A 27,161-nucleotide genomic window follows, 5' to 3' on the forward strand; every position below is an offset into this window, starting at 1 on the left:
TATTTCTGTATACAGCCAAGATATACTGTGTAATATTGTTAACATTTTGTAATTCAGAAAAACACAGAATATTTTCGAAATCATGAATTCCGCTGAAAACTTATAAAGACATTGGTAAATGTAACTTCGGCTGGGTATATTTTATTGCATCCCAGCGTATTCGACTATAAAGTATCCCGCTGTCCTTTCAGACATGGCCGATACACAGAATTGGGAGTCGAAGCTGCCAAGTTTGAGCTGCGTGGCACCCTCCCTCTGCCCTCCCAGGGCAAGCACTGCGCACGCGCGGCACTCATTACATTCCCGAGGCCATGGCGGAAGTTCGCAGACGTCAGCATGAGCTTGTTAAAGGTGAAGACGCCGCCAAATCCTCAGCATACAGGGATGAGGGTTTGGGGATGGCGGCCGAAACGGTGACCTTATTTCTGAAGCTCTTTGCAGCCGTTTTTTACGGCATTAGTTCTTTCCTGATCGTTATGGTGAACAAGAGCGTGCTGACCAGCTACAGGTGAGTCTCGAGCCAGGGATGTTGCACAACAGTAGGAGTGCAGTCAGCGCTGCACTTTGAGCTCCTATTGGGAAAGTTGAGCGCCTGCAGCGGTAGAGAATAAAGTGATGCTTGCCTGGAAGCATGCCAGTCTGCAACCCGAGCATCTCACCGCCGACAGGACTAACCCATTCCTAGCGCTAGGGATACTGTGACTGACTAGCTCTGGGAGCTTTTGGACCCCAGCTGGCGACGTGCGACGCCCATGAAATTACTCTGGGGAATAGCGTTCTTTCAGCTCACTTATTCTTCACCAGCTCTGCTGCGTGCATTAGAGTTATGTGCATGGATCTTGCAATCACTAAAACAATATTTTATTGTTGGCAGGTTTCTGCATTTTAATTACCACTGTACCCCGGCCAGCGGGAGTTTACAACGTGAAGTTTATTAGTGTTGTAGACACTTTTACAAAAGTGCTCTGTATGCCTCTGCTCTGTGCAGAAGTTTCCATAAATACACATTTTCAATAGAATATATAAATCGGTCGTACTTTTTTCATCTGCGTTAAGCTGACTTAATGAAACATTTTAAACCCACTGGAGCCTGAATTTTTCTGAGAATCACTCATGGTTTCTATGAGCATTCTGAGACTTTTAGGATTAAACCTCTAACCTCCCTTTGTTGTCTACTCGAGAATCTCGTAACCCACTAATGGAAATGCGCTTTCATTCTTCAAATCATCTTTTCATCTGTTTAATTTAGGAACGCACCAGATGTATTTGGCAATGATGTAGCAAATATATCTTGAAAACTATGGATGCTTCCACTTATTGCACGGAACTTTGGATGTCTGGGTTCTCTTTCACTTTATCTTTGTTTTTGAAGTTACCTAAATTGTTTAGCACATATAAACAAATGGTTAACTTACTTAACATTATCTCGGAATAGTTGCAGGCATAGTAAGCAGTCTCTTTATTTCTGTGTATTTTTGAATGTGAAATTTCAGTAGTTTTTCGACACAGTGACTTCTCTGGAGGTGATTTTGTTTCCTTCTTTTTATGGTGATCAGAGCTGTGTGGTGGGGCCACCAACAACTGGCAATCATGGAGATTGTATATTAAATATATTTATACACAAATAAAATCACGTAGTCATTTTAACTAGACCAGGAATTAAAAATTACTGATGTGTATATAGAAGGAGTAGTCGTCTTCAGATTCTCAGTTCCTTCACATCGACTCGGTCACTTCACAGCATTTTCTTCTCCAGTCTCTCGATCTGAAACTTAGCTCCTTTTTCTCAAGGTGTCTTTCTCAGTCTTCCATCTGCATATCTCACACCAGATCTAGCTCCTCTTGATCACTCTCTTCTGCAAATAAGTCCTTGCAGCTACTCCCCCTTGCTTCCCCCACACACAACTCACCCACTAACTTGTAAGTACTCTTTAAAAAAAAAAAAAAAAAAAAAAAAAATGCTGTGTCTTTATTTCAGCAGCTGCACCAATTATTCACGACCTTTCACTTAGAATCACATTTACAATTGGCACCCATGACCATTGTGCCATGCCTTTTGCAGAGGCGCCAAGAATTGGATCAGCATTTATTCTGTTACCCTTTATGACCCACAGACGTGCACTGTGAGAAGTGCACACTGAGACCTAGTACAAACATTTAGAGATGACTCTTTTCACAGTACACACTAAACATGAAAAAAAAAATTGCATGGAAAAAAATACAGAAAGTCACCCTGGAAAAATTAAACACTCTTATGGAAATTATTGAGAAAATAAAATGTATAATGCAGAGAGGAAGAACTTCGCTCTATCCAGGTTGAGAGGGCAGAGTAAGTCTTTTTGCCTGCTGAAGCTGTTGCCCAGTTGTGCTGCACATGGGGGTGAGAGGCAGGGCAATTACAGATAAGGCACTGGCCCCTCCCCTAGCACAGCCAACAGACTCAGTCATTATTTATAAAGAACTATGTCAGAGGCTGCTTTTAGGTCTAATAATATGAGCACAGCCTTATGCCCCGCATCTAGAGTTTCTTTAATTAGCTCTGTAACCTCAGGTAGGGAAGTCTCAGTACTAAAATTGGACCTGAAGCCCGACTGGCTGGGATGTACGAGGTTGGTAATCTCTTGATAGTTTGAAAGTCGCTGATTGAAGAATTTCGGCAGGAGCATAGACAGCCCAGGCAGCAGAGAGATGGGCCACTAATAAGCCGGCGAGATGGAGTCTGCTAGTGGCTTTTTTAACAAAGGGAGAATTTTTGCCTGTTTCCAGGTTGATGAAACAACGTCGCTGGAAAGAGGCATTCAGCAGTTCGTTAACCGTAGGGTTGGGAGCTTGAGCTCCTAGGGCTTGAGGCCAAGAATGGCCAACTTAGTGTACTCCACAGAAATGGGACCAAGAGAAAGTAGAGAGCCTCTTATTAATATAGTTGCTCCAGTAAAGATATTCGGGCTTGGGTCATGGAGCACTGTTATGTTCAGATTAGCTTGATTGTCCTGAATTTTGTTATAAAAGGAGGAGGACAGTTGTTGGCACTATTCAGCCGAAGGCTTCTTCCTTCCAACATCGCCCTTTGGTGAGACAACATTTTTCACTATTTTAAAAATGTCTATAGGCTTGTTGCCTGCTTCATCTGTCCTACCTTCTTATTAGCATTTTTTTTTTTTTACAATTTTGACCGAGGCCGGGTATTTCTTGAGGGTAGACCTATAAATGGCTTTAAGCTCCTTTTTACAGTCGTTTGCGCCATTTCTTTCAGCGTTTTAAAAAAATTTTTTTTTTTTTTTTTTCTTCTTCCCTCCCTCCTTAGCATTTCCGTGAACCAGGGTTACTAAGTAAAATGAACTTGCTCATAATGTAAATCATAATGTTGCTATTCCAATGCTGGGTATGTTTTTTGGAACTGAGTGAGGTTCCCAAAGTATGTCCAGGAGAGCCGGCCCATGCCCGAAGTGCAGGTAACCACTGATTGAAAATACTCTATTTGGATGCACTGTGTGATAGTAAATCCTTTATTGATACTCCCAAAAAAATCCAGAACATATATGGCTTCCTGTTTTAGAATATGTGGCGTGTCTACTACGTAAAAGCACTGAGCCCATTAATTCTAGACCCCTGAAGAGAACGACGTGGCTGTATAGTGTATGAAACAGTCTAATGCGTGATGTGTTTAGATAACTAAACATGTCTAGAATTCACAAAATGCAGCTCATAATCTTGCTTTATTCTCCTTTCTACAGATTTCCTTCCTCACTATGTGTTGGACTAGGCCAGGTAAGCTTTTGAATGGAAGTTTTTTTTTCCCCCCTTTTTAGGTCGAGCGCTCTGGCTTGTTATTATAATCTATCTGTGGGATTTTACCCACGCCCATCACTTTCACTCATTCAGGAGCTTGCCTTTCAAAAGTCCTTTGTTATCATTGGTAAATGCTTTATGTTTGTCCCTCCTTGGGGCAGTTTTCTTACGGCCTTGGTATTTGACCCTGTTACGTGGTAATTATATGTTTGACTGCAAGCAAACTTCTTTTTCCTTTTGTCTCTCCTTCGCGCTCATGGCAGCAGTGGCGCTTTGAATGGACTTGCTTATGTCAACTGTTATACTTTTCATTTTCAAGTTAAGCGGCAATAAAAGTCCAGTTAAAAATTTACAACGCTAATGGCTCTAACTTGAGCAACTGCGAGACTCCTTGCGTTGCAAATTCTTGTTTTACCTTGTTAACCAACTGTAGCGTGGTAAATCAGTGCAATATCCTATTTGTCTCTCTCTGTAGATGGTGGCTACTGTGGTTGTGCTCTGGGTGTCAAAGATGCTCCGTTTAATACACTTTCCAGACCTTGATAGGAGTATACCTAAGAAGGTAAATCTGTGATTTATGGTATTTGAAGTCATAGTTTCACAATTAGGTGCATGCTAATAACATGATAGGTTCATGTTGGATTAATTCCACCTTTTACACGCTTAATGGTTCTGTTTCAAAGTTGCACAGTATTATGAGTAAATAGTTGTATCCTTCAACTGCTTAGAATCAGGAAACAACTTTTTCTTTCAGCACTCTATTGGAGTGCATGTGTTTCTTCTGTGTCTCTCCCTTCTTTGCTTCTCCCCTCTCCCCTTCATGACATCTTCTCACACGCACACATGATTCAAGCACATCGGAAATCTCATGGAAATCTGTCACATGTTTGTTGCAAAAATAGCATTGCAATAGTAAAATATTCCAACTTCCAACAAACCAGCGCTGTTGTATCAGTTGGACCATGTAATGCTAAATTCTTTACAATTCCACTGTTTTTTTATACACTTTTTCACAATGAAAGAGCAGAGAACATGACATGATTAATAATAACTCTAAATAGGTACCTGTGAGCAGGTGCTGGGCTCTTGTGGGAATAATATGAGAAGACCTTGTGGGGGAAATGCAACAAGCTATGACAAAAGGCTGTCTTCACTCATTTTGCAGTTCTCACTTTGTTGTGCCAACTTTAGGGCAAGGCTATGCTGGTTTGAACAGTTGGACTGAATGTGCAGTGTACAGCATTGAATAACAAGATGGCAATGCATGTAAAATACATATAAATGTGCAATAATATAAAGGCTCTGGTGTGCTTTTAGCTATAAAAACACATAATGGTTATTACAAAAATGTATCCAAAATTACATCTTCAATTATTAGAAAACACATTTAGTGATGGCCACCCATGCCTCTTCATTCATTGTCATGCTGTGGTAGCTATCTTGGAATTACTGTGTATCATTGTAGAGAACCACTGACCAAGCTGGAATCATGGCATTTCAAGTGTGAAAATGCTTTGCCGATGTTTGAGTAGAGGATGTGCATTCAGTGCCTTGAGACTCTGTGGGTGATTAGCTGCGCTTTACAAATCCATGATTGATTGACACCAACAAGGGCAAACTAGTAGCAATGTTATGTTAAAATATGTACTATACAGGGGACTATTTAAAGTTGGTTAATAAGAGAGATACTGCCCTTAAAACGCCTTGTTGTCTTTATGGTGTCAATGAGATCTGTTGTCAGTGCAGACGGCACTTTGATTAAGTGGATCAATCTATTGATATCTTGTACTTCCATTTCCGTGGACGGCCTTTGGTTAAGTATAGATCAGGAGCAGTATCACTAAGCCTAACAAAGAAGATACATCTTCTGGGTGATTTGAAGTTGTATGTTGAGGAAAAGCCTTCAGAATATTTTTGACCTGGATAAAATGAATCAACAGAAAATTGGCAGGGAAACCCAGTTTATCTAGTTCATGGTAGTCTTAAACTTGGCATAAAGAGAGATGTACGAGTGAGCTCGTTACATCTTAAGTTACACATTTTAGTAAGGTAATGAACTTATCAGCATCTGAGTGAAGCACAGTCTAAGGAACAGTAGGAGTCAGAAGTTTGATTGCATACATTGGTGACCATATTTGTATGATTAATGGCTCAAACAATTAATTGAATATCTATTTGCCATGTTTTAGCAAACATTGCTTCCAAAAAATTCCAAACCACAAAACAGCACAGCTTTCTGATCTCATGAAAATTACAGGGAACTGCTTTTATATAAAACTACTCCAAAATAAGTTAGTGTTTGCTAAGGTGATATATGAACACCTTGAGTTTACATCATTTAAAAAATGCTGGATGGAACTTTGGCCCAGATTTATACTTTTTGACACAAAACTGCATTTGCGCAGTTTTGCGTCAAAGCATAGCGCAGGCTTTCGCCATTCCAGGATGCCAGCCGGGCGCCAGATTTATGAAATGGTGCAATCTGGTGCAAAGGGTGGGCTAACGCCATATAAAATGACGTTAGCCTGGTGGGAGTGGTGGTATGGGAGAATGGTGTTTTGCACCAAAAAAATGACTTTAGGCTGATTAGAGTTAAAAAAAAAAAAAAAAAATGACGACTCTAACCAGCCTAGTGTCATTTCTTGACACAAAACCATCCATACGACATGACTCCTGTCTTAAAGACAAGAGTCATGCTCACCACCCCAATGGCCAGCATAGGGGACCCGGGACATGGCCATTGCACTCAGTGCCATGTAGGGGGGGTGATTTGAGGGCCTCAAATGGCACTTTAAAAAAAAAAAAAAAAAAAAAAATGTAAATACTTACCTGGGATGGGGTCCCCCATCCATTGGTGTCCCTCTGGTGTGGGTGGGGGGTGTTCCTGGGGTTTGGTGAGGGCACCTGTGTTCTCTTTCCATGATGTTTGAGCATGGAAATGGGTCCACAGGTCCCCTAATACCTGCCCAGACCCAGGCGTTAAATCATGGCACTAAGCAGGGTTAGTGCCATTATTTAGGCCCGCCTCCCTCCTGTGCTCCAGGTTTGCACAGGAGAATAAATAAGGTGCTAGGGCCTTAGTCATTTTTTGGATGGGAACACCTACTTTGCATAACATTGACGTAAGGTGTGTTCACACATCCCAAAAATGACTAACTCCAATATTTTGACTTTAGACTCGTCTAGCGTCAAAATAGGAGTATAAAGTTAAGTTTGCGCAGAATTAGTGTTAAAAAAAAAAAAAGACTCCAATTCAGCGCAACCAGAGTATAAATTTGGGCCTTAGTGTAATGAGAATCTAAGAAGTGCGCTAGTCTTTAGGACGGCCTCAGGCTGTCTTGGGATACATTGTTCTTACACTATTGACTCAGTTTAGTTCGGACACTAACATAGATGCTGTACAGTGTACGTTAAGCACTCGAAGTGCAGATGTTGAGTAATGGAAATCTTTTATGTCATAATGTGACGTTTTCGAAAGTTAGTATGTGGTACATGTCGCCCTCTCTATATATTGCTCTCCATTTATAATTGCAGGTTTTTCCACTACCTCTGCTGTATTTTGGGAACCAAATCACAGGACTGTTTAGCACAAAAAAACTAAAGTATGTTCACTTCGATTTTCGTTTTCATCTGAATGGGTACATTGTTTGTAAAGCTGTTTGAACGGGAGGCAGTGGCCACGGTAGCCCCTGGTGAATATTGTTTTTGGCTCGGTAGGGATCTGAGAAATATCATTGCATTTCAGTGTCTAAGGGAAACTTTCTATTCGTCTGAAAGGGAATTTAAATAATTTGAGAATTTGTGCCACATATCCCTGTTAATTTGCACACAATCTTGACTTTTTTTTCAGAAGCCATGAAAAGAGACTTCGGTGTTGTCTGATTTCTGGGATATAGGTTATTTTTGTGGAGGGTTGTCCTCGAACTCGCCAGGAGTTTGGAAACCATAACCGTTTGGACCCCTACGGATTTAGGGCTTGGAATAACATTTAATTTGATATGCCAAAAATATAATCAAAGAAGCGTGTATCAGTCTGGCAGAACTGCCGCTTTCAGGAAACGCTACTAAACTCGCACAAAACATAACTAGTGGCTTGGCTTGTTTACAAAGATTTTTCAGGTGCGATACACACATAACAAAACTATGGAAATCTGCCATGCAATAATGTAGCATTAAGGCGGTTGATGTCATGTTTGAGGAAAGTTTATAGTTTCCGGATCAAAAAGCATGTTTCTTTTATAGCTATCTACCCCCATGTTATGATTACGCCTAGCTTTTCAGTTTATCGCAGTCAGTTGCGAACAGTGGAAAGATGCCTGCAGTTAGACACTAACAAATGCACTCTCAAAAACTTTACCTTCATAACCCCTTAAATGAAATCTGTCGCACTGCTCATTTTATCACTCAGCCTGGAAGAGTCGGGAACGTTTGACAGTTAAACTAGACAATGCCCAAGTTGTGCATGGGCCTACTAAACTATTTTTTTAAGTTATTTATGCTTCATGTACGCATGTTGTGGCTAACAGTATGTGCATGTTGCTGTAGAGCATTGTGGTGGCATCATACTGCGATACCACTGGCGACGTGGTAAAGCACTTGGGTGACTTGCATCTATTTTAACTCATTTTTGCAGGTTTAGGAATCCCCCAAATATTAGTACCCTATTATTATTATTTATTTTTATTTTTTATTTCACTGCTCACTTCATTAACACCTAAAGTGGGGTCAATTCTCTCATCTAAATCAAAATGAACATGTATGTTGGACATGTGCAATGTTGCAAAAGTGCTAGCCATACACTCGTCAGCTGCACATAATACAGACATTAAGATCTTTTCCAGGCTTAAGTGTGTATGTAGACGCAGCCCTGGCTTTTTTTTATTTTTTTTATTATTTATTTTTTTACTGCATAGAGCTCTAGCACTCTATTGGAAGAATTGCATCGACGTTCACTTGCTGAGGATTTATTTGCCACTCCATGGTGATTTATTTTCTAACATCATGGCATGCCTTCCCATAGAGCAGTGCGTTAGTTCTGTTAGGCCCTTTTCTCCAGATCCTAGGGCAGTCTGCAGCTACTGGAATATTTTTAGTGAGTAACTGTTGTTCATAAGTGGGTGTCCTAGGATCTTTGGTGCATTGGGCCAGTGGTTTTGATGTTATTCTTGTATGGGTTTGGAAGCTTCAAAGTGGTTTGTGGACAGAGTTAAGGCTTCCTCTATGATGGGACGAAGGTGTAGTGTTGAATTGCATTTAATACAAGAAGCAAAATTATGATTCAGCCTCTATTACATCTTTAATAGTTATATATGAAAGTGAAGTGTAGAATATTAAACATGCAGGTTGACCCATAAAACCAGAAACTTTTTTTTAAGGCTGTTTATGAGGAGGCTCTTCAATATAAACAGTATTGCAGTTTATAGACAATAGATTGTAATTCCAGGACATTCTGCTGGTCTAAGGTCTCTATATCATGAAAATGTTCATAACCAGTTTAGGTGGCAGATAAAATATTAGAAATTACCCCATGTGCTTCGATATGTCTGGTGTTTGTCCAAGTTTTTCATCTGCCCCGGTTGCACCAGGGGGGAGAACTCGGTGAGTTCAAGTAGCTGAGTACTGAATTGGGCGGGCCAGAATGCACACCCGAGGGTGAGAATGTTTGCCGTCTACCCATGAGCGTCTTCCATACCAATGGGTTATTTAGTGCACGTTGGCAAAACTGGGTGCACACATTCTTGCTATATAAATAAGTATTAGAAAATGCGTTGCTTGTCTACTTCATTGTGTCTTTGAGCATTAAAATGCTACTTTCAACTTACTTGCTGCCAATTTTACAATAGTTAATTTTTACAACTTAATGAACAAAGTGTATCTTTGTATTGCCTGTCGTTATTTTTCTAACTTTGTCAATTATCTTGCAGCCTGCCAATGTTTACAGTCCTCAGACGGTTTTCTATTCTGTTTACAATGTTTGCAGAATTATATTTACTCAAGTAAGCAATGTTTTCCTCTTTGCTTCTTTCAAGTCTGATGCGGAATATGTGAGGTGCATTCAAATCGTTTCACACCTGATGTTACTCTGTCTGAACCGTACACAGTTTCCAAGTAGTTATTCAGACCCTAAGATGTTGGGTGGGATATTTAATTCCCCTTTTGGAAGTGTCATCTTCCCACCCTTACTCCATTTAACAGGAGCTATCGCAATATTTTCAACCGTACAAAAGTCCAGCCTTAAAGAGTGAAATGCATGTTCTGAGCGCGTTCCTATTTCAAGGTCAAGAAAGTGGTTTATGCCAGGTACACTAGAACTATTTACATCATGTTGATTCATCTTCTTACACAGTATGAATGCCTTTTGTATTCTTGATTTTACCAAGGGTACAGGGCTGAGCAATATGGGGGTAATTATGCAAGATCTTGCTAGTGGTTGTAGATACGTTGATAAATACTTACCCACGATACAATTGCTAAACGTTGGTGAATTTCCGCCCCTAATAGAACCAAAAACGGTACCTCCTTTTTACATTGGTAAATCGCTTTGAAGGGACTCCAGTTTATTTTCTTTGCATCTGTAACCTTTTATTGAGCTGCTAATGTATCATTGTTTTGTGCAAAAAGTTTAGTAAGGAGATAAACTATGCGATTATGTGGTAGTGCCTACCCAGTATAAATGCCTATTACTTCTTATAACACTTAACAGACATCTTTTTGTCTGTTTCTGCGTAATACAAAGTTTAACAGACAAGGAAATGGGCACAGTTGGATTAAGTTGTTTGCCCAGAACAAGCCGGGTCTACACTCCTAGCTTTCTGCTTCCACAGCTAACAAGTTAGCAACTAAATCACCTGAGTGCTATACCTAGGGATACAAAACATTCCCCTAATAATTCCAGTTGAAACGGAAGCATTACAAACCCTAGTCTCTCAACATCATTTTGTAGTATTTCTTGCTCCCTGGCTTGCTCTCCACAGCATCTTGCAACACTTGCTTCACCCCTAACGATAGACAAATGGTTTAGATGAGTTAACACTGCTTTCGAATACATTTCAGCCTGAGGTAGGGATGTTCACATGGTAACATGCCTTTTCTGATTACAGAAAAAAGTTTTCTCGTGGAATCCAGATGACAGTGTTTGCAATGATACTTGGTGCATTCATAGCTGCCAGGTAAGGGTTGCAGTTTATTACGAGGTGCTCTTTATGATTGTCCCTGTGGCGTAACCTCTCAGACAATGATAGTAAATGAAACCTCAGTACAAGGGGTTGTGACCCAACAGCACACATTAAGAGCCAAGTATGTGGTGCGAGCCTTGAATCGCCACGGATTCAGAACTGCAGTCCTCCTAAAGTAAGAATGTTAATCTGTGTCATCACCTTGAAACAAAGGCCTAAACCAATGTGTTACTTATCTTTTTTCGTTTTAAGGTTAGTGCTGTCTTTTTGATTGTAGGGTTGATCTTTGTGCAGGCTAAAACCCAACCAAAATCGAAACGAATTGGAAGAAGATGCATTTACCTAGGTTTTGGGAATACTATTGTTTTCTTAGCTGCTACCTTGCATCATAGTTTTGTTTTCCCAAGATTTTGCTGTTAGTGAACTTTTGTGACCTTTTTCTTCTACCTTTTGCTGTGCTGCAGTAGTATATGGAACATAAGATAACAGCGCTGCCCAGACGAGAGGTAAACACTACGCAGCAATAAATTGGAGGCCCATTTAAACTACTCAAAAAGTGAATATCACGGGACACGCCGAGGATCGGTAGGATCTCCGATGAGCGGGCCGCAGGGCCTTGGCCCCGATTTGACAACCGAACAGAAGTCCTACATGGAGAACGGAGCTGCTCCTTAAACCATGGCCATTCCGGAACACGAGAGGGAATAGCGGATGAAGGAAGAAGGCACAGGGGCGCCTCAACTGGAAGAAGGGAGTAGCCCAGAGCTCGAGCTGTCTTCCCCCACCATCGGGAACTGGCTTCCCCAGCGGTGCCTAAGATTTCTGGGACAGCAGGTTAATGAAAAGCGGCAAAGATGAGGAACCCCGGAGGTCCCCCAATTCTCTCTCGGAACGAGACCACTGGATAAACAGATCAGAGGTGAATCACCCGGGGGCTCTTGATGACCAGGAGGAATTGATAGTAGTGGTGCGTCAGAAGATGGGTAAGACTGGTTGGAAAAAGGACGCAGAACAGAAAAAAGGGACATCCGCGGAGGCAATGGTAGGCCCGCGGGGAACCAAGAATACCCTTCCTGACGAAAAGAACAGAGACCCCACCCTTCAAGATATGCTACAGGCCATAACTGCTTCCCGCGAAGCCCTGGAGGGGAAAATCGACACCCTGGCCTCAGACTTCACAGTACTCAGGGATGACCACAGACGCCTGGCCGAGAGGGTAGCCACAACTGACCAACAGATTAAAGAACTCTTGCCAGAGGTTAAGGACACAACCAAGGTAACGCAACAGATGGAAAAGCGAATCCGAGATCTGGAACTGCGAACCAAGGGCGCATAAAACAGGTCACGGTGAAATAATATCCAAGTGATCGGTCTGCCTGAATGCATTGAAAAGACTGATCTGGTGGAGTTCCTTGAAAACTGGCTTAAAAAGGAAGTGGCAGGTGACGGACTCTCCTTCTTTTTTTTTTTTTTTTTTTTTTTTTTGCGATTGAAAGAGCACATAGGGTGCGAGCACGCCTCCCACCGCCGGGGGCTCCCCCAAGACCGATAGTGGCTCGGCTGCTGCATTTCAGGGACAGGGACAATTTGTTGAACCAAAGCAGGAAAAATGGAGATCACATGCTGGACAATCGCACGATTCTTATCTTTCCCGACTTTTCTCGGGAGGTACAGAAACAAAGAGCCACTTTCCAAGAAGCAAAGACTACGCCAATCGGGGTTTCAATATGGGATGTTGTACCCCGCAAAACTAAGAGTGGTGACTAAAGAGGGCACACAGTTTTTTACCAATGCAGAAGACGTGTGGCAATGGATTGACAAACAGGCACCTTCTGAGAGAGAACATCAGGCAAGAGGACTGCTCACAAGACAGCGAAGGGGAAGTAGGCATATCAGGAACCATGAATTGGGGAGTCCTTCCCACACAGAGATGCAAAAAGAATGGCAAAAAGCTATGGAAGCAGCGGCATCCCTAAGCAGCTGAGATCCTGGCCCTCATATAAGGATTAGTGAGGACCTAGAGCAGTCCAGCTCTGACCAGGAATCAGAAATGTCACATACATCAAACGGGTCTGGTCCGTAGGTGACCCCAGGGACATCAGACTGCAGCATCTGACAGCCGCAATTCTGGGCTCACACGGAATATCTGGAATGAATAAGGGTGACGGTCGCAACTGGTACGGCAATGATCGGTGCCCCTGCAGAGATGACCGGCTTGGGCAGCACAGGATCACGCCAATCAGAAGGAGGCTGGGCCCACAAACCCCCATGAGTCCTGCAGTCCGGGAGTGGGGATTGGCTTTATGGCACACTCCTTACAAGAACTAGGAGTTCCCCCAGTTTTGATAAACTAGTTGAACTAATTACTAGGTTTGGATGAGAGACGTTCACACTTTTGTCCTGGGGAAGGGAAGTTGTGAAGTTATTCGTTGGGGTCAATTTATTGGGCTAAGTGAGTCACAGGAAGCAACAACAGTGGAGCTGGATCAGCAACGTGGGTTAACAGGGAATTTACTTATAGAAGGTGGTGCAGTATGGAGCACGACAATAGTAGTGAGTGACGCACTGATATGGCTAAGTTAGACTCATATAAATTCCTCTTGTGGAATATAAGGAGCAGACATACGATGGTCAAGAGGTATAAGGTTTTCTCTTACTTACACAGGAGGGGGATTTAGATTGCAGTGCTCCAGGAAACACACTTAACACAAGCAGAGGAGAAAGCTACACAGAAACGATGGAGAGGCCAAATATACTACACAACTTACTCTGCATTCACCAGGGGAACCTTGATCTGGATAAGGGCTGGAGTCCTATTCCAAGTGTTGGATAGTTTTACGGATCCGGACGGGCGTTTTGTAGCAATTCGAGGGCGATTAGAGGGCAGAGAATTAGCACTGATTAACGTCTATGCACCAAACTCAGAAATCAAGGTGAATTCCTCACACGTGTGTCAGGTTTACTAGCTATATACCTACAGTGTCCCCTGATACTGGAGGGGGACTTTAACTGCGTAGCGGACACTGCCATGGATCGCTCGCACCCCCGCTACATGACTCTGTTAGTTAGGGTGGTGCAGCAGTTTTCGGCCCGGCAGGCAAATTGGGGATTAGTGGATGGTTGGTGCCGAATGAACCCCTGATGTTAGGGACTATTTGTATTTCTCCAATTTACATGAGCTGCTTGTCAGGCTGGAACTGTTCTTTTGCACGCCAGATGTTTTTCCTCATAGTATGAGCTAAGTATTCCTCATTATAACTATCTCAGATCATAACCCCATCTTGCTCTTTCTAAGGTGGGGCCTTCCCCCTTCTCGCATTCCCACCTGGAGACTGAAACCAGAGTCATTAGAAGACGTGCACTTTCAGGGGGAGTTGAAACAACACATTACTCAATTCTTTACAGATAATGAGGCCACGTCCAGTAGCCCCCTGATTAAATGGGATGCATTTAAGGTGGTGATTAGGGGGAGATGCATAGCTTGAGCGGTGGGGGTCCGCAGGACACTTCTTAGGGACACTGAGATGGCAGAGGGCAAACTGAGAGAGGCAGAAAAAGGTAGGCCGGAAAATTCAAATTTACAACACACCGTGCTGGAGCTTAGGGCAACAGTAGCAGAATGTGTAGAATGTCTTCGTTGCTTCTATTATAAGAACTACATTACAAGGACGCATGGGGAAAGGGATAAGGTGGGCCGGATGCTGTCTTGGGTGGTATCCCAGACTCAGAGGCTTGATTATACTGGACATGTCAACAGAACAAGGAGACCATATATATATATATATGTACAGGAAAAAATTAACTCGCACTTCATGACCTACTACGAACGACTATATAAAAGTAACCTCCGATATGACAGGGACTACAAGGAGAGTTATTTAACCCAATTACAACTCAGGACATTAACACCCGAGTTAGCGGGGCAGCTGGGAGAAGCTATCACCCAGCCTGAACTCAAGGGGGCCATCAAGGATCTAGCTAGGGGGGAAGACACCGGGGACGGACTGTTTCCCTGTTGAGTTTTATGCAATGTACATAGACATACTGGCCCCTAAATTGGAGGCTCTTTATGGGTTCGCCAAAGAGTGTTGAATATTGTCGGCTTTGGCACGGGAAGCGATTGTAGTACCCCTGCTAAAGCCTGGTAAAAATCCTATGGAGACTGGTGCATACAGACCAAAAGCCATGTTGAACCTAGACTATAAGATCCTCAGTAAGACCCTGGCCACGAGACTCCTTCCACACATGCCAACGCTAATACACCCGGATCAAGCGGGGTTTGTCCCTGGCCGAAACAGCGGGATATTTGCAGCTTGTTAGCAGTCATGAGGGATCAAAATTTAGATGGTACAGTACCCGGGGTACTCGCAGTAGACATAGAAGAAGCCTTTGACAGTCTAGAGTGGGATTTCCTCTATGCGGTAATGTCCAGGTTGAGGTTGGGTCCTGAATACATTGCATGGGTGAGACTGTCCTACAGCTAGAGTGCGTACTGGGCAGACAATATCGAGAAGCTATGCAGTGGAACGTGGTACTAGGCAGGGATGCCCTTTGTCGCCGCTGCTCTTTGCATTGTCGTTGGAGCCATTGGCGGACACAGCACGCGGCGGAGGAAGGGGTCCAGGAGTAAGGGCAGGAGGCAAGAGACATCAGATTGCCTTATATGCTGATGATTTACCGATTATTATTGTTTTCTGGAGGATATACACTGAGACCTACCCAGGGCACAACTGATGCTTTCTCGGTTAAGTAGGCACTCTGGACTGGGAGTGAACTGGGATAAAACCAGGCTGTTCCCTCTGAGACCCTCGATAGCGCCCCCGTTGGGGCTACGAATGGTTAAGTGAGAGCCAAGCTGCCTTTCCCCTTTGGGAGTTAAGGTCTACCACGACCCACAAGATATCTTAGAGGGCAATGTTGTGGGTTCCCCGAGATCCATCAGATCTAGTAGGGCTTTTTGCAAACATTGCCACTGTCAGTAGCAGGTAGAGTAGCGATTCTTAAAATGATAGTCTTACCAAGATTTTAAATACCATTTTACAGTACTGCCGATATGGCTACCTAGAGCTATATTTAAAGAATTGGAATCATAGGTCATTGTATTTCTGTGGGGTAATGGATGGAAGAGAGTGGCTCTGACCAACTCCAGGGTCAATCCACAGATGGAGGGTTAGCAGTTCAGTGGTTTGCGCAATGGATCGCATGCAGAATGGACCCAGGGGCAAAGGTGAAACCTTTCACCCCTCCAGGAAATCGGTTACACGAGGTGTTGCTGGGGTGCCCTGGTGGGGGTGCGAGGGACTCACCAGAATTCAAAATTTTGATCCAATGCTGGAAAAGCTATCTGCGCAAAATTAAGATAAAGACACCCTACTCTCCGGAGCTCCCTCTGATGTTTTTGCGAGCCTTACCACATCGGAGTGACTGGGACAGACTCCAGACTTGGGTAGATGCCGGCATACAGACATTGGGAACACTGTTTACAGAAGGGATACTGATACCCTTTGAGACCCTCAGTGGAATTTGGCTTACCAAGGGGACATTTTCTGCTATATGGCTCCCTCACAGCCAGCATTCGACAGCATTGGCAGAAAGGACTGGGAGAACCTCCAGCGCAACCAACCTGTACATATCTAGTGACTTCCATCAGCAAATATAAAGCAGTGTCAAATTTATATAGCAGGATTCGGGCTGATAAGACCCTCCCCTTGTCCCAACTTAAATTAACCTGGGAGAGAGACATAGGCATTGAAATTGCTGATAGGGACTGGGAGCGCCTTTTAGAGGGGGTCCCCAAAATGACTCGGAATGCTAGACTTAAACTTATTAACGTCTATGTACTGCATCTGGCATATCTTACCCCTGGTCGGATCAACAGATATTTCGGGACGGAGGGAGGGGGCTGCTCGAGATGCGGGCTGTTGGGTGTGGGATTTAAGCATATGTTTTGGGACTGCCCTCAGCTAAAGACATATTGGGAAGCGGTGAATCTGACCGTGGCTAGAGCTATAGGTAAAGAGATTCCCTGTACAATGGGTCACTGCTTGCTGGGATGGTTTCCTCATTCATCCAAGAACAAAGTAACTAGCAGGTTCCAGGACTTGACCTATGCCTTGGCTAAGAGGGAAATTGCGATGACCTGAAAGAACCCGACAGGACTGAGGGTATCCCAATGGGTAAGAGAAGTGACTAAATGGGCTAGATGTGAGAGGAATATTCTTCATAGGGAGACCATGAGAGGAATGAGGCCACCGGAAGTAGCGCAAGGCTGGGGATACAGTGTTAGATACTTTTGGAGAAGAGCCAGGCAGAACCCGCCCCCCCGACTGAATGATCGCCAGACAGACTAGATGGACCCAGTTAAGACCCACCTACAGACGGTCCACCATATGATTAGGGATCAATGAGGGATACACCACCACATACTGAGAGAGAATGGGGTCATTCCCTTCCCCGGTGCACCAAGTTCCACTGGCACCATAGCAATATATTAAAGGACTCACCGGGGGGGGGGGGAGGTGAAGTTGGGGTGGATGAAGGGAGTGTGATGGGAGGGTGATGGGGGGGGAGTTATAAGGGTGTCGGCTATCCAAGGAATCTGGATTGTATGGATCGGGTAGAATACATGCACTGAATTACATGATTACTATCTATTGTACTGTAATATGACTACATGTTAAAAGGATGACTGAAACTGCTAAAAAATATGTTTTAAAAAAACTCTCTGAAGATTAAAAAAAAAATCAAGCATGATTAAGACTAAGTACTCCAGTTTTTATAAAATTAAATTTTAATGTGTCTGGATCAAAAGCTGATCCCAATGCTTGCTTTCAGATTTGTACTATAGTAATTGATAGATTTATTGTATTTCTTTTGTGCTCACTACAGCAGGGTGGATGGGGGCTGGTAAAAGGGTTAAACTGGCTGATGCACATAAACTAATGAAATATAAATTGCTGGTTTCTTTCTACTAGTGGTATGTAAGCTAATACCTGCCATCATTCATTGTTGCAGTATCGCATTAGGGGATTCCCCTCTACCAAGTCCTTATGGGTGGGGTTAACATTTAAGTTACTCTTAACCTACTTGAAATGCGACTTAACATGTCTTGGGTCCTGTGTCAACACAACTTTTCAGTTTTAAGGGTGATTTGGTAGCTTTGGTGTATTCTCCTTTCTAAAGTGAATGCCTGATAGGTTCGGCGTGCCGTAAAAAAGAGAGATGTGTTGAAAGCAATCAAAGTGGACCACTTCTTGTAATTCGTGTATCCATCTCTTTCCACACCAGAGTGAATAACCTCCAATGGTAGGGTAGCATGTAAATCTCCTGAGATGTCATGAATACGTTCTTAGCATGTAGTGTATTGAACCCTGTTGAGGGGAAATGCAATGATCCTGTAATCTAGCAGAACAGTGATTCCCCTGCTGTGGAGATTCATTTGGGCGCTCTGCCTCTCTGAGCCAATAGGCGTGCAGCAGAAAAAAAGAATGTATCCAAAGAAGAGGCAAGTGATTTAATATGGGAAAACCTATTCAGTTCCAATCACTGAAAAGCTTGAAAGTTTGCTCTTTTTGATACTTCTTCTAAGGAAGCGGTGTCTGTTAGATGCGGTTTACTGTTGATTGGCAATTGTAGAACAGGAATGCAAAGTGCTCTGAGGGTTTCGTTTTTCACTGTAGGATTGTGCACTTAGAACTTCAGTCAGAATGCTCTGCAGAATCAACCTCATAAATTTGACAAATTTTGTTTTTTTCACAATTGTACTTTTATGGATTTTATTGGGTGGCTAATTTGGAAAGTTGCAGACAGACCTTGGCCTAGGAGAAGTCTGATGTAGTTCTCATGTTTTCATGTACTTCATTCTTTCACTAAACTAATGGCTCCTTAAATAACCTCTCTTCAGGCTTGAAGTGGAATGAAAGAAGACTCTACTCTTCCCTTGTTTTAGGCTAAATTAGTTGTCCACTGCATGGCCATTGTACCCATTTGGCTTAAGTCGGATAGTTCTGATTGAAGGTAAATCTTTATACTTCACTTTAACCTCTAACCTGATTTCCAGTACCCCGTTTGTTAGAAAAACTCTTTATAATCACTGGAGAGGTTGTTTTCTTTCACTTGTTGGAAAATTTGGGATTTGGCTGTTTTGTGTGACTGATGGCAGGATGGTTCCTTACCCTTTCTTGCCCGGGTAGGCTCATGTACCTGGTTCATTTAAAATCTTTGAAATAATGTAATTAGTGTCTTTCTTTCAAATTTTTTTCTTTTTACAGCAGTTTGCATTATTGGGTCTCTCAGATGTGCCTGTTGAACTGTTTATTTATGTTGTTTTGTGAACCACTTTGCCTCTTGCCCGGATAATCTTTGCCTCTTGTGTGGATAGTCTTTGCCTCTTGCAGGGATAATCTTTGAGTCCAGCAAGGCATATATTACTAATTTACAGAGTATTATAGAGCACACAAAAAAAGAAAGTTAAAATGTCCACAGCAAGGCCAGTCAAAATAAAAATGTATCCTGAAATCCAAACTAGCATTGTCAAACTAAACCTGAAAATAGATTCCACTGTTTATAATGCCTCATTGCAACATCATGTAACTAGTGTGGGTAAGACTGAGACCAGGATGGGTAGTGGTTTGATCAGAATTTGTCTTTTTCCAAATAAGGAGTCCCTGACTGTTTTGGTAGGTATGGAGAATGTCTTAATCAAAACCGGCACAGTCTAATAATGGTATCTTGCCCCAGTTGAAAGACTATGGTTTGAGAGAAGAAAGATCTAACTGTAGGGTTTTTATTCACTTTTTTTCCTTTGTGTTTTAGATTTAGACAAAGTAATGTGGACATTTTCATCCCACTGGTCTCAGTAGCTAAGTAGAGGCAGAATGAGTTGATAGAGCTAATGGTTTTTCTTAACTCCATAATTTACTTGGAAACAGTGGGATTGCTTCTGCCCCGTTCTTGGTAATAATGTCTATAATTAGGGCCGATGGAGGGTTAGTTACTACTTTTCCCATATTAATATCACCTTTTAATTAACAGTTCTATCCAAATATAAGCAGTATTTAATATATTATACTTTTTTATTATGGCCTAAATGTGAGATCTGGAGTTGTCTTTTTCAGATGTAATTATGTGTTTTTTTCTTTTTCTTTCTCTCTTTCTCTCATATCTTATTTTTCTTTTTGAGTCTATACAATAATATTTTACACAGCACGCTATGACATGGTTACTACGTGGTGGAAAACTTTCAGTTTAAAGATTATTTAGGCCTAGGAATTAACAAGTGAATCTCTTATTGGTGGTGGAGAGAGGATCTGTGCACATGCTACCCAACCCAGTTGGTTCTAGGTTAATAACGTTTGTGTTAGATTGGATCTGTAAATAAAGGTGCTCATCTAAGCTGTCCAACTATTCAAAGTACATTGCAGGTTAGATTTCCCACATATTCTCAAATATATTTGATTGGCAAACATTTAGTCTAGACTTCTGAAATTAGGGATATAATTATGTTGGCTGTCTTGCCAGTTAGAGCTGTAATTAAATTGCAGGTTTCCATACTAGACCATAATCTTGTATCTGGACTTTATCTGATCAAATATAGTAAGCATGTGCAAATGGAGAGAGGATGGGAGACCAGGCTAGCCGTTTTCCCCCTATCCAGCTCCTCACAATGCTGTAATTTCTAATCTGTCTAACCTTCCCTTTCATATGTTATTGTTTCATAACTATCATACCTGTCACCATTGTTTAATGGTGTAACAAAGTCAATTTCATTAGGGGTTATGAAGAAGTTTTTAGTCTTTTTAATTTTCTTTTACTACAGGGCATGTCTCATAGTTACAGTCCTTATGACATTTGACTCTGTCCCTTTGTCTATTTTTCTAATTAATGGTGAGCAGGTAACATGATGACTCAAACCAGAGTCTACTCCACATGTAGATTTAGATCTAACAAATTGAACTATGGCACAAAAAAAAAAATGTTTTGGTCTCTTCACTGAGGCTTTGAAAAAACTTCCCACATAACTATCTTTGCTCCTTTACGTACAAGAGTTTATGAACCTAAGGTATTCTGATAGCCCAGGTTTTTTTATGGTAATGCAGCCTTTCAGTGTAATTCTTATGCCATCTATTGTGTGTCACGTTTTGTGTATAACCTCAAACATTCTGCAGACCCACCAGGTCAGCCTCGTAGCTTCAAACCTCCCATTCTTAAGTTATTAGTCTGGGACTTAACTACTGTCCTCCAAACCCTTCTTTGCATAAGGAGGAAGGTGATATTTGGGTTCCACCCCACTAATGTGGTCACATTTCCAATACCTTCACTATACCCCGAGATGGCATGAGACCAGACACACCATAGTTTCTGCTGAGTGATTCATGGAGGGATGCATTGTCTGAACCCAATTCATATTTTAGTCTGAGTGTACACTATCCAGGTGAATCCCTAATGTAGTGAGGAAACAAAGTTGTCATCTCTCTTAAAATTAGAGCCTTACCCACTTAGTGTCTTATGGCTTGCAACATCAGCTAAACTTTAAGAGGAATGGAGTGGATCGAGCATCCCATTTCTCTAAAAGATCACCCATCATATCATATTTAAGATCATGTGTTCCAACTCGCTGCTTCCTCAGCTCTTCGGTGTTCTGAATTGGCCAACAGACACCCTCTTCCAAGGGTGTCTTCATCACCAGTGACCCAAAGGGAAATTAAGTAGGTCTGTGCTCAGCCCATGGAGGGATGTCTTTCAAGGTGGTACCTCGGGGGCCATTTAAGGCTGAAATGTATTTATTTTCCCATGGTGGTGATCTGCCCAACTCTGCAGTTCAGCTCTAACTAGTTTAGACTCTCATAAAACGCACTTGTATAGGCTCCTTGAGACTGGCCAGTTATTATGAATGACCACACTTCTATTCTTCAGCAGATCAGTGACCTCACGTTGCCAGTGAGTGTGATGGTTGCAGGTTCATGCTTATTCTGATCAGTTGTTCCTTTTTGTTAGTCTTTCATAAGCCCACAGTAGCCGTGGGGGAAATCTAGTGGTCACCAAAACGAATCTTCACAAGATAAGCCCGCATTATGTTGTGCTTACAGAGTGATGAGTCTATCATTGGTCCATTTGTAGAATAAACGCCACTAGTTCATATAAATAAGCACTTCGCCTTCTTTCATTGCACTGTAGACTACAGGGGGGGAAGGCTTTAGATCATGAATTATACCGCTGATCAGTGATATGGAGTTAGCTGCTTCACCCTTACAAATTTAGGAATTGGTCAGAGAGCTTTATGGAGCAGCCTTCACCCTTACAGATGAAGGCTGCCATGTGGTAGCAGTGCTGCCGCCAGGACTATGTCCTTTCTATGCTCTCTAATCGCCCCACACATTCTCTGCTGCTTGGCAGGTTTGCTGTTTGGTGTGTTGCTGTTGTACTGCAACAAGTTGGATCATAAACAGATGACAGTTCGGGTGCTGTCTTGGACAGCTGAAATACTGTAATGCTCTTCCCTCATGCAGGCTTGGGATCCAGGCCTACGAAGAGGGAGTGTTTCCATGAGGATTGCAGTAACTAAATGGTAATACAATGGCTGCACGATATGCTTAAGTGCTTCCTCTCGATCGAACAGCAAGGTAGAACCATCACTAGACACATACCTGACTTCTAAGATTTCCACTTCAGGAGCTAGAGCTATTGGTCAGATATAAGTAAGTGGGAGAGGGCTTAACTGAAAGGGGGGGGTCTATATTTGTAGTGAACTCAGTGGGCTAGTGTTTGTGTTACTTTCCAAGTTGGTGTGCTGGTTGAACAACCATGCTTCAGGTGAAGGGGTTTCAGCAAACGTTATGATGTTGCAGTTTTGTTTCTGGTAAAATGAAAATTAATTTGTTAGAGTAAAGGTAATCATTTTGTGAGGAAACTGGGCTGATTGCATTGTGACCTAGGTACTGCTAAACAGTCCCAGGGCCTGTGCTCTGATTTGAAAATGGTGTATGCAAATTAGACCGAATTATAACGGTCATGGACAACCTAATTATAAGTCCCTAGTATATGGTAGGGCATGTATGTTTAGGGACCTCAGTATAGTTTGTGCACCCATAGGTGCACTGCTGTAGTGTCCAGTGTCATTTTAAAGGCTGCCTGGCTGGCTCGTTTTAAGTCAAATTAAAGCCCAAAGTCGACTTTATAATTAAAAGTACTTCCAAAGTCCTAAACAACCTTATTTTTACGTATGTCACCCCCAAGGTCTGCCCTAAGTGCCCCAAGGGTTGGGTGCAGTGTAAATATAAGCAGGGACGTTATAAAAGATGTTTTATAAGCCCTGGTGAGGGGAAAACAGCCAAAGTGGTTTTTCCCCATTATAGTGAATTGGCTCCACAGGCTAACATGGGGAGACTTTATTTAAAGGGTCTCATTTCCCCTAAAAAAGAGCTAAATCCATCAAGTCTGGTATCAAATTAAGTTATAATGCATCCAACAACTTACCCAAGGTTAGATTTATTATAACTATTACAAAGAAAGAGCTTTAGAACTCTTTCTGAATGTTACCAAAATCAGCCCTGTAGTGCCATTTCCTGATTGGTCATCCTCTGGCAGCCTGAGCCAAGCTGCCTTCATGAGGTGTGAATTGGCCTGGCTGAAACAAAGGAAGCATCCTGTGGGAGGAGAGCTGCTGCAGCAGATGGTAGAGCAGGATTGGGGGTGGGGGGGTATAGGACGGTGTGTGCATGTGGGGGGGTGGGTAGTGGGCAAACTAGTTTTCAAAGGAGGGAAAGTCACCTGGGTCAGAAACTGGACCTCTCCCCATTTCCTATTTCCCCATTCAGATGGGAGCCCCAATAATTAGATTAGGAGAGGGATTGAAGGGTGTGTGCTAGGAGAAGTTTGACCACACCAGTTTGTGGGCTCAGCCAGATGTAACCTCCAAGGAGTGAATTTCTCCATGTTGGATTTTTAAAGAATGTTGTGTTCTGGGATTGATTTGTGCCACACTTTCTAGGAAGCGGTCACCCCAGAGGGTGGCACCCTGCACACTATTGGCCAGTGGTGCCCCCTCCTTACCAAACTAGGAGCAAGGATAAATATGGCAGAGCTGCCCAGCTATTCAGATCCCGCCTGGATGTAGGTACTGGAGAAAATTACTTACCTGCTGAATCCCTGGTCTGCACTTGAAGAACAACACTCACAAGGGCTGCTCCAGATGCATAATTTGGGTTTTGCCACGAAAAGGACTTTGCCCTGCTTTTGCAACTTCAGGAGTGGACTCCCTGTAAGCTGCAGCTACAAAGGAGCTGACCAGAGGCCCCTGCAAGGAGAGTCCAGTGAGAAGAGTCCAGCTGACCAGTGTCCAGTGACTGTTTTGAGGATTCTGCATTCTGGGAATTGTAGTCCCAACTCCAAAGGGGGAAATCAGAGCTTCTGGAACCTTAGATCTAGTTTCCGGACACTTGAAGGACCCAAAAAGGACCTTCGGAAAAAGATCCGGAAGTTTGGAGCAACAGTTGTAAAAGGCTCCATAAATTGCAAAGTTGCATTGTAGGTGCCCAAGAGGCAATCCAGAGCCTCTGAACCTTTGGCTGGTGCTGTGCACCACTTTCCTGAATTGAGAAACACTTCTGAAAGTAAGTGGTACATGGTAAGTGGCCTGAACTCTGGACTTTGTCCCTGCCCTGTGCGACCTTTTTTAACCTTTTTAAGTACTGTGTGCTTCGAAGCGCTAGTTTTACTTTTAAACTCTGGCTCCCTACATTGGATTTTTGTCATTTTGGTCTTGTTTTAAAGATACAAATATTTCCTATTTTTATTAATTGGTGTTGGATGTTTTTATTGTGTGGTGTTTTACGTATTTACTGTTTTTTGTTGACATTAAGTGCTTTACACACCTGTCTCCTAAATTAAGCTTAACTGCTCGTGGGCCAAGCTACTGAAGGTTGAGCAAGGATTAATTTACTGAGACCTTGACTGGACCTAGTGGGGGATTGCGGCCTATTGCTGAGTGTAGGTTCCTACCTGCTGTTTCCAATAACCCACCTTCCAACACATTTTAACAACGTTTTTTTTGTGGTGAACCTTTTTAATGGTCTAATGCACAGCAAGCTGTGTACACAGGGTTAGTTTTTGGGTGATCCCTATATGCAGCTTCCAAGTAAAATAAATACATTCATTAAAATCCTGGCCACCTAGTCACAAACTGCAATTTATTGTACTATAGAAGTATTAGACAAAGCTACATGTGGAGACTGCCTCTCTTGTCTTTTAAGGTCTCGCCTGCGTCGGTGCATGCACTGATTACACATGCACTCTTGCTTGCAAGACTATTCACAAAAAGAGGCTTGCAGATCGCCCATTGCTTACCATTCGTTGGCTTCTTTGTAAGTCTACTTTGTTGCCCCCTAATTAGCATGCGCAGGCTAAGCTTCACTTCATTTCTCTCTTCTTGTGGAGCATGGACCAAGCAAAGTTTCATTCAACTTGATCACTGTCTGTCCGTTGTTTGTGCTGTGAATTAAGTATTAGTCTCCACCACTTGTTTTTCCATCCCTCCATTGTGTGTGTTGCATCCCCACGCACATGCACCCACCCTCTGTGTGGCCTCCCATCGTCCTATCCTGTCAGGAATTTTAAAATAGCACTATGACTGTTCCAGTGGTGGTCGTGAGCGCTTTGTATAAAAATTTTTTTTTTTTAAAGTGTCATGTACCGCAAGCTGCTGTGCAACATGGCTGAATGTTAAAAAATAAAACTGTGACTCAGCATTGCATGTATTAGCGCTTTTTAAAATCATTTTAAGACATATTACACAGCAACTGCTGTATAGCATGGCTGAAATGTAAAGGAAAAAAAAAAAAGCAATGATGCGCCAGCATTGACCGCACCATAGCTCTCTTCCTTTCTTTACTTTCAGGCATGTTTCACAGCGGCTGCATTGTTGAGTACTATACCTAAAAAACATTGCCAGAGCCAATAGATCTCACATAGGCAAGATCTATTGCCTTTCCTAGGTTTCCTTCTGTGTGGAGATTTCCACACATTTGGTTATACATTTCAGTAGTAAATGTGGGAGGACAAGGGTGAGTGGGTGCAGAATGGAGCATACTTCTAAATGGGGGAGGTTTAGTTGCTGACATACTAATACAAACACACTCACAGGCTAATACAAACACCCACCCACAAAAGAGTAAGACCACTGGTATTCGGCACTACACTTCCAAGGTGACTAACACCCTAAGGGTGTCAAAACAGGTGTAAATGTATCCCAGCCCGTCCACTTAGTAAGTCAAACACCAGACAATGGGTACTCTTATATACTGCAACACACTCCCATGGAAAAAGTAGAGGAGAGGAAGTAAAATAACACCTCATAGGAGCTGTTAAAATCAATTGTCCAAGCTGTCACACTTTAACGTTCTCGTTTGTAAATAGGTGTTTTGGTACTAGCATTGGTGGAATTGGCATGGACAACGGGTGGTGCACGCTGCAGTTGCCTCTTGAGATGAGCCCTGGCACTTAATAATAATATATTTTTTTAAATAAATTAAGTACTTGGGTCGTGACATGCAAGTCCACACCTATGTGAACATAATCCCAGCAAAATTGTGCAAGGGTGGAAATAAATCATTGACTTACGTAGAACTGCAATTAATAATGGAATGTGGAAAAATTATGCAGCACTCGCACTCAGTTTAAATAATGCAAATAAATTGCATTTAACTTGTTTTCATACGTAATTAAGTTCCACATATTCTTATCAAGGGGAGAGTGTCTTACCTAGCCTGATCCCAAAACTCTGCCTACCGCTTTTCTCCTTCCTAAGTCAAACTTTTGTCTCTTGCTATCACAGCAGATACCCTCCACCTCTGAAATAGGAACTCAGGCTTTCAGTGGACTTGGCGGTCCTATTGACGATTTTTTGCTGCTGGATGTTTTGTGCTAGTTCTGAAATGAGTTGGTTCATCCAAAGCATATCCCTTTTAATGCCTACATCGCTTAACCTAATTCAGACAACACACCAGTTTTGTTGCAGAACACTGGATCAGGATCCATTCATGGACAAAGAGACCCAAAACGAATCCACCTTCAAAGGGGCCTAGTCTATAGTGAGATTTCATTCTCTTCTCAGCTGTGTATCTTAAGTTACTCGGAATTACCGCATTGTTATTCTTGGCACTCTGCCTTCACTCTTGACATTCAAACCAGTCACCCGGCGTT

The 27,161-nt window shown here is 42.5% G+C and overlaps 1 protein-coding gene across 2 annotated transcripts in view; it reads left to right on the forward strand.

Annotated features, from left to right (window-relative positions):
• Positions 1 to 217: 217 nt before the first annotated feature.
• Positions 218 to 27,161, forward strand: part of SLC35D1 (solute carrier family 35 member D1) — a 99,878-nt gene continuing 72,934 nt past the window's right edge. Inside the window, exons 1-6 of one of the 2 annotated variants that reach the window (XM_069232474.1) lie at positions 218 to 508; positions 3,735 to 3,768; positions 4,265 to 4,351; positions 7,324 to 7,391; positions 9,714 to 9,785; positions 10,890 to 10,958. In XM_069232474.1, the coding sequence (XP_069088575.1) occupies positions 312 to 508; positions 3,735 to 3,768; positions 4,265 to 4,351; positions 7,324 to 7,391; positions 9,714 to 9,785; positions 10,890 to 10,958 (527 nt within the window). In that variant the 5' untranslated portion in view covers positions 218 to 311. The remainder of the gene's footprint in view (positions 509 to 3,734; positions 3,769 to 4,264; positions 4,352 to 7,323; positions 7,392 to 9,713; positions 9,786 to 10,889; positions 10,959 to 27,161) is intronic. The other variant, XM_069232473.1, reaches the window with a different exon arrangement.

The sequence above is a fragment of the Pleurodeles waltl genome, chromosome 4_2 (genome assembly GCF_031143425.1).
Source record: "Pleurodeles waltl isolate 20211129_DDA chromosome 4_2, aPleWal1.hap1.20221129, whole genome shotgun sequence".
NCBI lineage: Eukaryota > Metazoa > Chordata > Amphibia > Caudata > Salamandridae > Pleurodeles > Pleurodeles waltl.